This window comes from Acomys minous, assembly GCF_964271855.1.
Source record: "Acomys minous genome assembly, chromosome: 3".
NCBI lineage: Eukaryota > Metazoa > Chordata > Mammalia > Rodentia > Muridae > Acomys > Acomys minous.
The window spans coordinates 139,993,403-140,008,479 of NC_140485.1; the positions used below are offsets into that span (position 1 = coordinate 139,993,403).

Sequence of the window (15,077 nt, forward strand, 5' to 3'; positions counted from 1 at the left end):
AAAATGTAGTAGAAGTTGAGCATATGTAAGCAAGGTTTCTATCTTCAATGTGTAAATCCATTTCATGTGAGACACAGCATGCTGTGCAAGCAGATGACAAACCTTTGGGTTCGGTTTGCTTCCTTCTTATTTGCTTTTCTAGTATCTACAAAACACTGTCAATAAAACTCACTCACTCAAAGAGATATTCTGATTGTTCAAAGGAAAATCTCTCATCAGTATCTTTTGTTAAGAACAAACAAACTAGCCAGATGTGGTGGCACATGACTTTAATCCCAGCACTTGGGAGGCAGAGGCAGGCAAATCTTTGTGATTTTTGAGGCCAGCCTGGGCTACAAAGTGAGTTATAGGGCAGACAGGGCTATAGTACATAGTGAGACCCTACCAAAAACAAACAAACAAAATAAACTTGTCCATAAAAAGTCGAAATGATCTGATATGTTAGAATAGGGCATAGTTGTGACTAGGAAATGACGTGTTCTGACAGCCCTCCACTAGGGCAAGGGTTAAACGTTCAAAGACAAACAACAAACCCTGAAACTGACAGGCTATGGACATTCTGAGACAGAGCCTCTGTAATTCAGGCTGGCCTAGAGCTCACTATGTAGTTGAGTTGACTTTGACGCTGATCCTCACATCTCCACCTCCCAAATGTAGTTACAGGTGTCCATCGTATACGGGAAATTTTATTACATATTCTCAGATCCATAATATCACACCTACAAGTAGGAATTTTGATCAAATAAAGACTTACGGATGATTGGTGAACTCACTACTATTTTCAGAAGGCAGCACTGATTTTTGTCTTTTATGTGCTCAAAATATTTTCATAACTCTCAATGATTGTTTTAATAAGGTAAAGTGTTAACACTGGTATAGTCTTCCTTTGTAATTATTGTTTTAATATCTCACATGCTCCTCTAATGTGAAATAAAACCATTTTTACTTAATTATTTACTACTAGCACACAGGATTGATTAAGCAATATGCAATTATGTATAGATGTGTGTGTCTGTGTATGAATGTGCACATATGTGAGTTAGAATTCAAGGCAAAAGATAGAGATGAAATCAAGAACATTACATAAGATTATATAAGAACTATTCATAAATATTGACATACAAGGCTCCAACATCTCTGTGTAAGCACTCAAAATAAGCACAAGAAAAGTTACTAATTGAACCTGAAAACCAAGTGCCACACATTTAGTTTTACATTGACAATAGAACGACAGACCACGTAAATTTAGCATCTCCAGTTTGCCATTTCAGTAGGCCTTACAGTGCACTGTCTGTTCAGAGTGCCTCTCTTGCTCGCCATTGTACATTTGAGCGACTCACAGATTCCTAGGAGCAATCTTAAATCATTGTGTGTTCCCCGTTAAACAGAGTTTGAGCAGTAAGTACTCTGGTAAAACTGTGCCCCATATAAAATGGCATGTAGGGTGCATTCTGGACTGCCGACTTCCTTAAGACAGGACACACTCTTCTCCTGTAATAACAGTTTGTCATATGATTTGAATAAAAAAGCTTCCACAAATATCCTATAAAATGCTATTCTGAGGTTAGGTCATATGTGGGGGAGCAGGCAATGTGGCGTGCATAATCCTTCCCCTTTTCTGAATGTTTTAAAATAGAATAAATTCTAGGATAAAGCAATAGCAGAAGGTTTATCTTTTTGTCAATTATGCATCAAATTAAAGTAATAACAGCTCCACATTTGTGTGTGCCAATGTTTTCTAGGTAAAATTGTATCCAGTTCTCAGAAGAACCCTTTAAAATGCAGGCACTAATGCTATCTCCAATTTATAGGTGAGAAAAAAAGTAAGGACTGAAGAATTCTAATGTCTGCCCATTCCAGACAGTCTGACTCATGGATGACTCATATCTACTTCATTATGAGAATGTTAGAAAGTCTAGCTGAGTTTAACTAAGTGATCTCATCCAGTTTTAACCTCTTTTATATACCACCATAAGCGTAGGTTGGATGACATCATAAAACCTTACACAGAAAAATAATGTAAGGTATTTAGGCTTCTGTGAGAACTGCATACACATCTGTGTTGTTCACATGAGGACTGGCTCTGAGGACCATGAACTGTAAAGTGTGGAAGCAGAGTATCTCCTTTAGTATGGTATAAAGTTGCTAGTGCCAAGTTTTAATAACAATGGAAATATCTTAGAAAGTTTTTGTTTTCATTTTCTCTCCTTCAGAGCAATGTCTTGATGAATTATGCATAGATGGGATGCAAACAAACATCCAATTCCCTTTGAAATATTTAAAGATGTAAAATGAACAGAAAATATCCTTGGCAAAACTTTCAAATAGTGCATATTTGAAACAGAGTTTGGGATGTTGCAGAGCATAAACTTCACTGGTCCTTGCCATCCTCACTCCTGCCCCTTATATCAGAATGTTATATTAACTTAAGGAGTAGAGCTCTGGGGCATAATTAGACTGTACAGTAAGGCATAGCTGACTGACGTCTGAGAAGGTAACCCAGCCACGATCAATGATTCCCACAGTGATAGTCTGTACGTCTCCAAGGTTTTTGAAGACCTTATCTACCTATTTTACCTTATCTATCTATAGAATCATTTCTATCTGTTACACCCTGGATGTATAGTCTTGTGATAAAAATAGGCTAGAAATTGATATGACCATGTTTTGATCAATAATTACTTAGCCTAAACAGCCTGAAATAGCACCTTCAATATATTGGAAGTAAATCTTGTATTATAATTGAGTTGTATGGGTACAATACCACAAATTAGAGTAGAAATGTAATGTGTGTGAAGAATAACCTTAAATTTGAATTCTATACCAATGTATCTAAAATTAAATTTACTTTGCATCTATAAACAAAATTCTATAGCCTTGTGAGTAACAAATAAGGCATTAAGTTGAAGAGTAGATTCACTAATCTACTTTTTGTCCTATCATCCCTATATATTTCTGTATTTCCCCCTTCTTTCTTTTCAGCCCCCATCTCTAAACCCAAGAATGAAAGATAAAGGAAAGGAAGACATCCCTGAGTCCAACCTTGTTTTCTCTCTAATAATAACCTATAACCAACTCCCAATGAAAATAAACATCTATCACCCAATAAAGCAACCAAAAAACCAACCCAACACCCCTTAAGGGAAATGGGGAGTCATTCTCCTAAGGTTTCTTCTGGTTGATTTAGGGTGAATGATATACCTTTATAGGAACCCAAATAAAATGGGGGAAATTGCATTTAAAAATGTTTTTATTCTTTCAAGGATTCATTTACAATGAGGTAGTTTAACTCCTGGCAACACTCAGCCTACCTCAAAGAAGATGCTGAGCATCAAAGAACCTCTTTATGGAGATGGCTTCAAATGTGGCAAACAAGCCACTGGGAAAATGTCCTCATTTCTACCATAGACAGAATTCTGCCTAAAAATGGGCAAGCTTAAATGCAGACAGCCAAACTCTGCCAAGACAGGGCAAGCAAGTCCTCAATAGTTCCTGCCTCACAAATATGATTGGCCAGAAGGCTGAAGATGATGCTCCAACGTTATAGAGAGTTTTGGGTGACTGTTTAGGCAGGAAACTGTCTCTGTCATCTTCTCATTTGGGAAGCTGCTAACTTGCATTTCCAATTTACTCAGGTAATTAATTTTATTCCTTCTCAACACCTCTGATGGTGTTGAAGACCAGATAGTATAGTTTTACAATTAAGCTTAGTTGTTTAGGCATTAAATGTGTTTAGGTCTAGATAGATGCCGTAAGTTGATAATGATGAGATATGATAGATATTGATTTACATTCAGAATTTTAGGCTCACCAAGATAGGAAAGATGTTCTCTTCTAGGTTGCCAAATAGAAATAGCCAAAACACTAGGAATGTAACATATGTATAATTCTTGATTGTTTCATGGTTCTTCTTGCTGTAGGTAGTTTATTGTAAATATGTGTAATAATATAAATGTATAAAAATAAGAATGAAATAAAAAATAATCCCATAGTGAAACGAACTTCCAATATAGCTGCAAAGGCTGGAGCTTCTTCCCGTGAGCCACATCCCCAAATGAGCATGTCTTACTGCGTATACACATAACAGGGTGATATGCTTGGGTTTTTATAGCTATCTATACAGGAGTTTCAAAGCATATCAGGAGTCTTCCATGGTTTTCTTCCATCTGGATGAGTCTCTATGTCCTCTTATTGGACATGGTCAAGGAAATCACTCAGCACATCCTCCTGGGCTGTACAAAGGCTGCCATGGCAACAGTCATTATTCTAATGTTTATTTTTGCTAATTGAGTTTCTCCTGCTAAATAGAATATGAAAACTGTATTCTTATCAACAGCAAACTTAGTCGTTAACACAATAAAATGGATGAACACAGCACATTAAGATAGCAAAGTGAAACTCCCCTGTTCCTACTTAATTTGTTTTCTGGACATCTCCAAGGTTAAGATCGAATTATCTTACTTTTAACATCTAACTTATATTGAAAGAAAATAAAATATAGAGTAAGCACTTAGTGTTAATCAACTAACTAAAGCTGTCACTCAAGACTGCTAACAACAAAAGACAGATGTAAACTTGAATTTCACCATGAGCTTCCAGAGAGTTTTCTCATGGACACATTTCTGCTACTCTCTAACAACATTATCTAGAAAGGAAAGGCAAAATTTGCATCAAGAATCTTCTGGATCCTAATAATACCGGAGTTCTGGACACAAACTCTTGCTTCTTCCATTTCTCTCTAAAACAGGAGGACTGTACTAAACAAAATCTCTAAGGATACTGGGTCAACTGGGTGAGTGATGTGCAAGACCGTAGAGACAATGAAACAACAGGTCCTCTGAAACTAGGACACAGTGAATAGTCCTGGCTGTGATTCCTTCCCTCTCACAGGCTTCCTACAGGACTGTAAGTGCACTACAACCCACACTGTGGAGCTCTGGGGGCTGGCTTCTCCTGAGTTGGTCTCTCTTGAGTGCCAATGGCCTTGGAATTTGAGCCCCAGGTAGACAATGAAAACATGAGTCTGTTGAGTCACACACTCTGAACCTTCAGCCAGGTACAAGCTATGAATCAATTCTTAAGATTTTTTGGGGTTTTTTTTTCTTCAAGTAATTGCTTATCCATGTGGATTCTCAAAGATTTTTTACATGCTAATAGGAGAAAAGAAAGAAAGAGAAAAAGAAAATAATATTTCATTGGGTCTGAATTGTGCAATATGGAGAGTGATCTACAGCTTCTACATTGCTGACAAATTGTACCATCACCCTGACACAAACAGATGAAGTAAGAGCATTCCTGAAGTTAGCACCTGCTGTGTACAGACTCCGCCCCGACTCCGCCCCTTCCTTCTAGACTCTGCTGCTGAGCTGTACCAACTGGCCCTTACGGTAGCAGTGTAAATTCACGTGAGCCTGAGGCAGGATGGGACTAGCAATCTGTTCCATTAGCAAGATGAACTGAAGGAGAGATGCTTGCTCAAGTCCCATACTGACTGCCATGTAGCTAACACAACTGTAAGCATGTGTCTGGCGATTCTCCTGGATAAAATGCCATTTCATCTGGCTTCCTTCTGTTATGTAATCACAGGAGAAATGCATTATATCAGCCACTTACACTGTCATTTGCAGAATTTTCTCACATACAGACAATAATTCATGGTGGAAATGCATTCAACACTAAATTTATCTCACTTCTTTCTGACTTGTATTCAATAGAGAAAGTGGAACAATTTAAAATAAATTTAGTTTACAAATGAAATAATTTCATCCCTAAATTCTATTACCTTAATGCATGTTATCAATAAAAGGAGAGCAGTTAAAATGAGTGTTTTCTGCAAACAAACAATGGCTATATGAAGTGCTTGTTTATTTTGTGACCCTGTAGTACAAGCGTCTCAATTGAATTTGGAAAACATGCTCAACCAAGTTCACTGCGGTCAAGAACTATTTGTTCTTATTTAGGCAAGTAAGTAAAGCTTGGCAAAGGCTTGTAAGTAAACACTAATCATGGCTATTTAGACCTGTGAGGCCATGAAGACTCTGCTTGGGCCCTCAGCTTCCCAGTGTTGTTAGACTGCAGCAGACGGGTCTGCTGGATTTGTGAGCTACAAGGTGGCTTCCTTCCTGGCCCTCTGGCAAAGAGCAGGACATTGGTGCTTTCTTTTCTTTTTTCTCACCTATGCACATTAGAATTTCTGGGCTGACAACTTTATCAGCCCCAGTTCTGGAATCGTGGGATGAAGGGAAATCCAGAAACTCAGCCCTGCACTTGTCTCTGGGTCTACAGGCCCTTGGTCAGGGGTGTGCTTGCCTCTACCTTTCAGAACGTTGCTGCATTTGTGTTGTATGTAGTCTGCAGGTTTCCCGGGTTGCTGAGTTGGGGTAGGGTGGGCAGGGAAGAAGGCTGATCTGGCATCTCAAGAACAGAACTCCTAAGGATCCTCTCTCCGTCTTCTGCTATACATGTTTTATGACTTGTGGCTGTATTCTGTGGGAAGTAGAATTCTAATGCTGTGATGTAAGTTGCATTAGCCTCATAGTCTTTCCCCAGTTAGGAAGACATACCTGCTTACCTTTTATTGCTAAAACTGTCATCATGAGACTGCAGTGTTATACTATTATTTCCCGAAGTACCTAGGACAAGGCATCACAGAACACGTTAGTTCTTAATCAGGTTGAAGCTCTGAAATCTGAGACACTGCCTAGAGGCTCGGGTTTCCAGGATCAATGCCTACATAAGTGTTTTGTTCTGCAGTAATTTTAATACTCCTTCATCCTCAAAGCCCTACATTTTTACATCGATTGTCTCTAATAATCATGGGAAGAAAGAAAATGAAAGATGGAGGGAAAGCTCAGCAAGCATATGCACCCCTCCTGCCTCTGCCTCAGCCCCAGAACATCAGCATGAGTGGTTAAGGTCACGTGCGGAAGCTTCCAGTACCTGATACACAACACTCGCTTGCTCTTCCTCATCAGAATGTCTCACTTCACATTTTGAGCTTAAACGGCAGAACACAAAGGGTAACTACATAATGATGACCAAACAGCCACAGTCATGCTCTAGAACTGACGATGGACAGCAAAGAAAACAAAATCCCGGCAACTGCGCGTTTAGATGCCAAGCACCCGCAGCAGGCGGTGCTCTAATACGACCATAAATATCAAGGGTCCCCCCCCCCCATATACTCAGGCATACTAGCAAAATACACAGCACTCTGAATTAAAGGAACAAAATGAAAAAAGTAAGTGCTCATGTGGCTACTGCCATTTAAAAAACAGAAACACTAGTTAATTAAAACTATAAAGCAGCAGAGTCATAGAGATATGTTTTTATGATTCATCTTCTTTACTATTATTACAACTAAGCTGGGTGGGTGTGGTGGTGCACACCTCTAATCCTAGCACTTGGAGGGTAGAAGCAGACAAATCTCTGAGTACAAGGCCAGCCTGGTTTATATAGCCACCTCTACGACAGCCAGGACTACATAACAGAGAGACCTCGTCTCAAAAAGACCAAAAAAAGTATTGTAACTAATATGTATTAATTCTATAGTTATAAAAAGATGATTTAAATGAGTAGGCCGGGAGTGGTGGTGCACGCCTTTAATCCCAGCACTTGGGAGGCAGAGGCAGGTGGATCACTGTGAGTTCGAGGCCAGCCTGGTCTACAAAGTGAGTCCAGGACAGCCATGGCTACACAGAGAAACCCTGTCTCAAAAAAAAAAAAAACCAAAAAAAAAAAAAAAAAGATAATTTAAATGTAATGAAAGGCCAATAATAATGTTGAGAATATTAAAAGGGCATTAAGAAAACTTCAGTTTTCAATAATTCAGGTTAACAACAGCATGTGAGTTAGACACTATTTGAGGTATTTCAAATATTCTAGTACAGCTTCTTAGATTCAGGTTAATTAGAGACATGATGAAAAAGGTCTGTGTCTCCTATAGTAACAGGTAAGTTTTCTTGAAGATTATAGCAGCTTCAATTTTTTTTCAACCACTAGACATGCTTTTCCTTATCCATTAAGGCCAACTACTTAAATAAATTTCCTTTGGGGATGTTAGTTATTATTAAAGTCTGAGTATCCTTAGGCCTCAGCTCAGACCTACTGATATCATAGACTTCTGAAGGATAGTAATAAAATGGTATTATTGACACTTATTACAAGAATTCATATAAGGTAACGGTTTGTGTGAACATGCATGTGTGTGTACTGTTCAAAGAAATTTATGAGCATGTGGCTAAATGCTATATAGCAACATTCCTATGTGTGGTAGTTTGAATCAGACAGATCTCCATAGGCTTAGATGCTTAGTCACCAGGAAGAGACAGTATTTGAAAGGAATCAGAGGTGTGGCCTTGTTGGAGGAAGTGTGTCACTGGGGCTGGGCTTTGAAGTGTCAAAAGTTCCACTCCAAGCCCAAAGTCTCTCTCTTCCTGCTGCCTATGGATCCAGATATAAACCTCACAACTTCCCCAGCACCATGTATGCCTGTGTGTCTGCATGCTCCCTGCCGTAGGGAAAGTGGACTAAACATCTGAGACAGTAAGCAAGCCTCAATTGAATACTTTTTGAAAAGTAAGCGTTGTGGTCACGGTGTTTCTTCACAGTAACAGAACAGTGAGTAAGACAGTATGTAAGATAACAGTTCTACTTTATTTTGTGTTTGTGATGAAAGTTAAATTCATCAGTACAGACAGAATACAAATTAAATAGTTTCCCTATTGGCCACATTTAAACATGCTTTTATTATGATGGTTAATTTTGTGTCAATATGAGGAGCCCAGGATACCTGGACAATGGTCAAAGCTTATTCTGGGTGTGACCTGTGTCTCTGAATGAGGTCAGTGTTTGGTAGACTCAGTAACCAGGCTGCCCTCCTCCTGTGAGAAGGCCTTATCCTGTCTGCTGAGGATCTTATTTTATAGAGTAGAAGGGATGAGGGTTGGGAAAAGGGAATCCGTCTTGCCTGTCTTAGGCAAGGGCATCAATCTCCTCCTTGCCTTCAGACTTGAAAGGAAATACTGGCTCTTCCTGGGCTAAGCCCTGACCTAGAGCGATGCACTGGCTTTTTGTTTCCAGATTGTATATTGGCCTAGAGCCGCACTACTGGCTCTCCCAGGTTTTCACCTTGCAGACTGCAGATCTGGGGACTTCTCAGACTCCGGAGCAACAAGAGCCAATTTCTTATAATAAATGTCTATAAATAAGTACAGTTATATCTAATATATACTATGTGATACAAATTATATACACACATATATTATATATGTATACATTAGACAAAAGAACACAAGAGCATAATGTACTGGTTCTGTTTTGCTTGGGACCTGGACTATTACGCTGCTTAACCCTCGGCTGATACATTACGAGCAAAGCACTCACTGTAATTGCAGTTAATTCTACTCAAAAGTCCAAACAGACAATAAATAAATAAATAAAGTCTTTCTCATTTTAGCAGTTACTATAACTGTAAAGTTTACAGCTTTGGGTATAAACAACCATATGCGAATTCATTCTCCTCATACAGTTTTTAATAATAGATGATAATTGTAGAGAGTGATTTGAGGAACTCTGGCACACAGCAGGCCTGGTCTGGCTAGGTAGAGAAGAATGACCTGTGACACAAGCGTGCTGAGCACTCTTGCCAGAGCTGACAGGGACGCTTAGCCAGGGACAACGGGGACTTCTGTCTGTTAGCGTGTGTAACAGTTCACACGCCCATGCAATAGGGCCCAGTAAGGTACGTGCCCTGCCATTGCTGCCTCACCGCTATCATATTTTAAGTGCATTGATGACAATTTCTGGGGGGAGTCTCGCATTGAGATGATCTAAAGATGTCATCAGGAAACCAGCACAGATAACAGCAGCACACATTTGTACAGTGTTTGTATTTGTAAGGTCTTTATATAAACAAACCGATTCCTTTCTTACAGAGTTGCAGCAAGATTGGGTTTATTATTTATGTCTTTAAAATGAGCAATCTGAGACAAAGGAGCCAAATTCTCTAAATGTGTATCCTAGATCTAAAAATCAATCCACTTAAATTTGTTACATTAAAAACCAGACACAATCTAATGATTTAAGAGGTAGATGAAGATATAAACACTGTCAAGATACCATGCATACGCTTAGAATGATATTAGGGCAAGTGCAATAATCTTAATGAATGCAAAATTGGTTCACATTCATTGTGTCTCAGCAGAAATGAGCTATTCCTGAAAGGAGGGGCAGTCCACTCGGTACAGCATGGCAGACATCACTTCTCCCCTCTCGGTGGGTCTGCTTCTTTTCAGTGACAAGTAGAGGTGACACATTACACAGTTGTTTGTGTCATGCGCCTTCGCATCACATCTCCTTACCAGTTTTTTCCTTTTGAGCCTTCTACTTCTCATTTAAAACATCACATACTAATTCTCCACTTTTAACAAATTTCCACTGCTTATAAAAGAAATTTTAAAAAATTCATTGTATCTATGTGTACGATGTATATGTGCATGTGCACACTCACATGAGTGTGTGATTTGCATAGCACAGCACACATGTGGAGGTCAAAGGACAATCTCACACATCAGCCCTCAGCTTCACCACGTTTGAGGCAGCGGCTCTTCTTTGCTTCTGACTATGCCAGGCCAGCTGGCCAGTCAGCTTCCCTTCTCCCCTCAGGAGCCCCGAGAAGTACAACTGTGTGCTACCAAGTCAGGCTTGAAATGGGCTCTGGGCATCTGAACTCAGGTCCTTGTGCTTGTGTGGCTATCTTTGTCTCTCAGGGATCACTCAGGCCCTAAAACAGAAGTTTTCTTCATTTGCTCTTTCACCCTCAGAATTTAGAGCCTTTAAGTTAGGCCCAAGAGTGTCAGCTGGGTGGCTGGTACTTCCTGATGTGGCTGTGGCCAGTGTTATGGAAATGAAGATTCTCACACTGCTTTATCCTCACCTCTCGCAGGCAGGCAATGCAGTCTACTCCAGTGGCTGCAAAAATATTGCTCTCTGGGCAAATGTCTGCCCCCTTTGTAAACTCTCACCACCCCTAAAGCTCACCCCCTCCCACTGCTTTCTATGGCATCCCACTGTGTTTTACATCATCATCCCTTTGCTTTCTAAGGGCCACGCCCCTCAGGAGTCTGCCAAATGCCCCTGCACACTCCATCTTCTCCTGTCTTTAGAATTGCCTCCAGGTTCTGGAAGGATAGAACCTATCTTCCCGCCCAAGCATGTGGTGTGTGCCTGGCCTATCCCTCCATCTGAGGAATCCTTATCCGGAGTCAGTCATCCAGGAGCTCTCTCCTGGTGCCTGCCCACTGGATGGCCAGTCTGCACCACTGAGACAGCACAGCACGCATCTTTATGTGTAACACAGCAATAACTATGCCTGCCATATGCAGTGCAGGCATTAGGCCAAGCTATATGGCATTGCTGGTGATTTTGCCATATGTGGTGTTCCCAGACAGCTTGACCTCGTGTCCCTTCAGTTCCAGAGCAGACTCCATGAGGGTGAGCCAAGCTCTGGCTTTCACCCAGTCCCCCCTAGAAGCCACGAACCCCCTAGGAACAGCTCAAGACTGTTCATCGAAACCAGACTCTTGATCAACATACAGATGTCTATGGAATCAGGTCTCTGCAGCAATTAGTCTTCCTGAACAGGAAACAGCTAACTGTTATACTCCTCGCCCTCCCTGGTACAGGAGGGGGGCTTTAGACTCCAAAAGTTCTCATAATACGCTCTACTTGGATTCAAGAAACAGTTTTAGGACCATTTATTTGTGAAGGAAACAATCTTAGGTTTAGAAGTTGTCAGGTACAGCAAAAAGCTTTTTAGTTGACTGAAATAAAAAAAAAAAATCAAAACACTTTTTAGCACAGGCACTTCCCTTATGAAAACAAATTGCCTGAAAGCAAAGCACAGCAGTTTCTGCACAATGAGTGTGAGTCCCACGCCACCAGCGGGAGCAGCGAGAATGGCAGAAGTGATTTGCATTTCTATAGTTTCTTTGTATACTCACATTCCAAAAGCATTTCACAAAGCAGCAAATACCTTGGCCCACAAGAGGACTGACGGGACTGGGCAGTCTGAGGCCTGCATAGAACACTGGTCCCCACCCAGCTGTGAACCGAGCACAATTACACCACAGAAAGAGAGAGAGGGGAAGCGCTTTTCCCTGCTTCTAATCACTGCAGTAGGTGTGGCTCATATCTGCTGAGCTTCCTTCCCCCAAACACTCACGACTCTATCATTCTAGGCAATGGGCCTGCTCATCAGTTCCTGACCAGTTTCTTCCATGCCTACAAAACGATTTTCTCCACATGTAGAAGAAGCAATAATGAAGGGGTTTCCATGGCACAGCAGGGGCTGGATACCCAGGAAGTAATAGGCATGAAAGCAGGTCCCCAGAGTTAACTTAGTGCTGTGTCAGGGGCATAGGCCGTGGGTAGCTTTACCAGGCTCCCATGTGCCTAACCACTCCTTGGAGCCCTCTGTAAATGGGGCCCTGGGCCAGCACCTGCTGAAGTCCAGGCAGCAGCTGTGACTGTCCTCCAGGGGTCACAGTCGGGTTGTAAATCCCTCACTGAGCACAGGCTGAGCAGCCTGATTGGGAACAATTTATTTGAATCTTTCTTCATTAAGATTCAAATGGAATAAGGAAGGTAAAAATTGAGCAGGCTCAGGAATGGTGCCTTCCTGCTCCCGCAGTCAGTAAACATTTATTCACCAAGCCAAGCTCCTGGCTTCCAGCTACCTCTCTCACCTCGCACATACTTGTCCCTCCAATCCTTGCTGTGCACTGTTTTAATGCATAATTAAGAAGGTCAGAATTAATGAAGCAGTGTGGAGTAAAGTTCAAGGAATCCCCAGGCACTATTTATTCTATTAGATCTTGGGCATGAATGTCAGATTGGCAGCTTAAGCTGCACCGGCAATGGCCCTGGCTGCGTCCAGGGAACCGCCCACCCAGGGAGACTTACCTGCACAGTCAGGTGATTCTGAAGCTCCTTCCCAGCAAAAATCACACGCAGCTGGTCAGCTGGAACCCCCTGTCGCTTAGCAACCACTTCCTTGAGCTGGAAGATGCTGGTGTCAGAATCGACCTCCACTGGAAAGCCGTAGCTGGAGTTGAACCTAACAAACACTAAACAAGAACAGGGCAGAGAGACAAGAAAGAGCGTTACTCTAAACCCTTAATGGCCGGTGAAATGTCTCTGAAGCTGCTTGCCCCTCACCTGCCCTCCAGTGAACAGCATATATTTTCTCCCTTTTATAACAGAGAACTTTATACTATAGAGCTGTAGTTAGAAAAAACAGTTTTCCCAAGGTGTTTCCCACTTGTACCCTAGTCAGTGACCTGCAAACCAAGACTGCGTTCATCGTGCTTTTCACGTCATCCTGGGACAGAGGGAGCCAAGTGGAACACTTGCTTGATTGCAATCTTGAGATTCCCATGAGATTATAGAATATCCTGCTGCAACAGACTGAGCAAACACTTGCTCCCTCCACAGAGAGGGCCTGCTGCATAAAATTCAAAGGCAGTGTGTGGATGCTCCAGAAAGAAATGGAGGAAATGGAAGCCACTATGTAGATAAATGAAGTAAGCCCCAGGCCCTGTGATAGGCCCTGGGCTCTTTGAGAGCTTTAGGCAAGGCCCTGGGTTCTGTGACAGCTCTAGACAAGGCCCTGGGCTCTGTGAGAGAGCTCTAGACAAGGCCCTGGGCTCTGTGAGAGAGCTCTAGGCAAGGCCCTGGGCTCTGTGAGAGAGCTCTAGGCAAGGCCCTGGGCTCTGTGCGAGAGCTCTAGGCAAGGCTCTAGGCTCTGTGAGAGCTCTAGGCAAGGCCCTGGGCTCTATGACAGCTCTAGGCAAAGCCCTGGGCTCTTTGAGAACTCTACACAAGGCCCTGAGCTCTTTGAGAACTCTACACAAGGCCCTGGGCTCTATGAGAGCTCTACACAAGGCCCTGGGATCTATGACAACTCTAGACAAGGCTCTGTGACAGCTCTACACAAGGCTTTGGGCTCTGTGACAGCTCTAGACAAGGCTCTGGGCTCTGTGAGAGAGCTCTAGGCCAGGCTTGGGGCTCTGTGAGAACTCTAGGCAAGACTCTGGGCTCAGTAAGAGAGCTCTAGGCAAGGCTCTGGGCTCTGTGTTCTGGGCTCACAGGTCCAGTGGATTCTAGACAGATCTTAAAGGAACACCTCATCTGCTGTTGTAACTGCTTTCTTCATTAGACTCTGGTCAGGTCCCAGGGCCTTTCCACAGTCTTCTCACTCCCCCATCAACCATCTCATATCTACCTGCCTTTCCCAGCCATCCACCCTTTCGTCACTACTCCATGTTAGGCTCTCATTAATTACTTTCTAGATTCCTATGCCAGGTGTGGTAGTGTACCCCTTTGTCTCTGTGTGTTCTAGGCCAGGCTGCTCTACATACCAAGCTCTAGAACAGCCAAGGCTGCATAGAGCCCCTGTCTTAAAGAGAAAAATAAGATAAACAAACAATACTGTCAAGATTCTTCCATTCAGCTTCTAAACTAGTCTGCTTTTAGTTTGAAGTATATTCTTTCATTTGTTTTTTATTTGAAATTTTCATCAGAATAGCATGCAAAATATGAAATAATGCTGTGAGAATGAGATAGGAACTTTGCAGTCAACTTTACAGATGGGAAGCTCAATTCCTATCCTTGTTGTGGCTGTCTGAGCTGAAGGCCAGAAGCCACATGTGTGTTTGGGGCTCTGGCTCCTGAGCTACTTTCTTGATATTGTTCTCCTTTCACACAGTTACCTGAAAACCACACGTGAGTGTATGGCCAAATCTCCAGTCCAGACACCTACATGGAAAGGCACAGGATGTCTCATGGTTGGACAAACTGGAATTACTGCTCTACCTCCTTGTCTCAACCCAGAAAAGCCACACTGCCCCCTTGCTGGGGATCCTTACTGCCGAACACATTTCTTGGTACCCTCTCCTGCTCTCTAGTCCCTTTGCTTCTGTGACAGGACAAAGCAAGGCAGAGGTCACACAATGAAGCAGTACAGCACAGAGGTTAAAAATGCATCCCTCATAAGTAGGACTGCTAAACAAATCCTG

At 42.0% G+C, this 15,077-nt stretch overlaps 1 protein-coding gene across 7 annotated transcripts in view; it reads right to left on the minus strand.

The window, feature by feature from the left end:
• PRKN (parkin RBR E3 ubiquitin protein ligase) overlaps positions 1 to 15,077 on the minus strand; it is a 1,133,456-nt gene that overhangs the window by 916,934 nt on the left and 201,445 nt on the right. For all 7 annotated transcript variants that reach the window (XM_084777800.1, XM_084777801.1, XM_084777799.1 and 4 more), the window contains one exon: positions 12,964 to 13,127. In XM_084777800.1, coding sequence (XP_084633926.1) covers positions 12,964 to 13,127 — 164 coding nt within the window. The remainder of the gene's footprint in view (positions 1 to 12,963; positions 13,128 to 15,077) is intronic.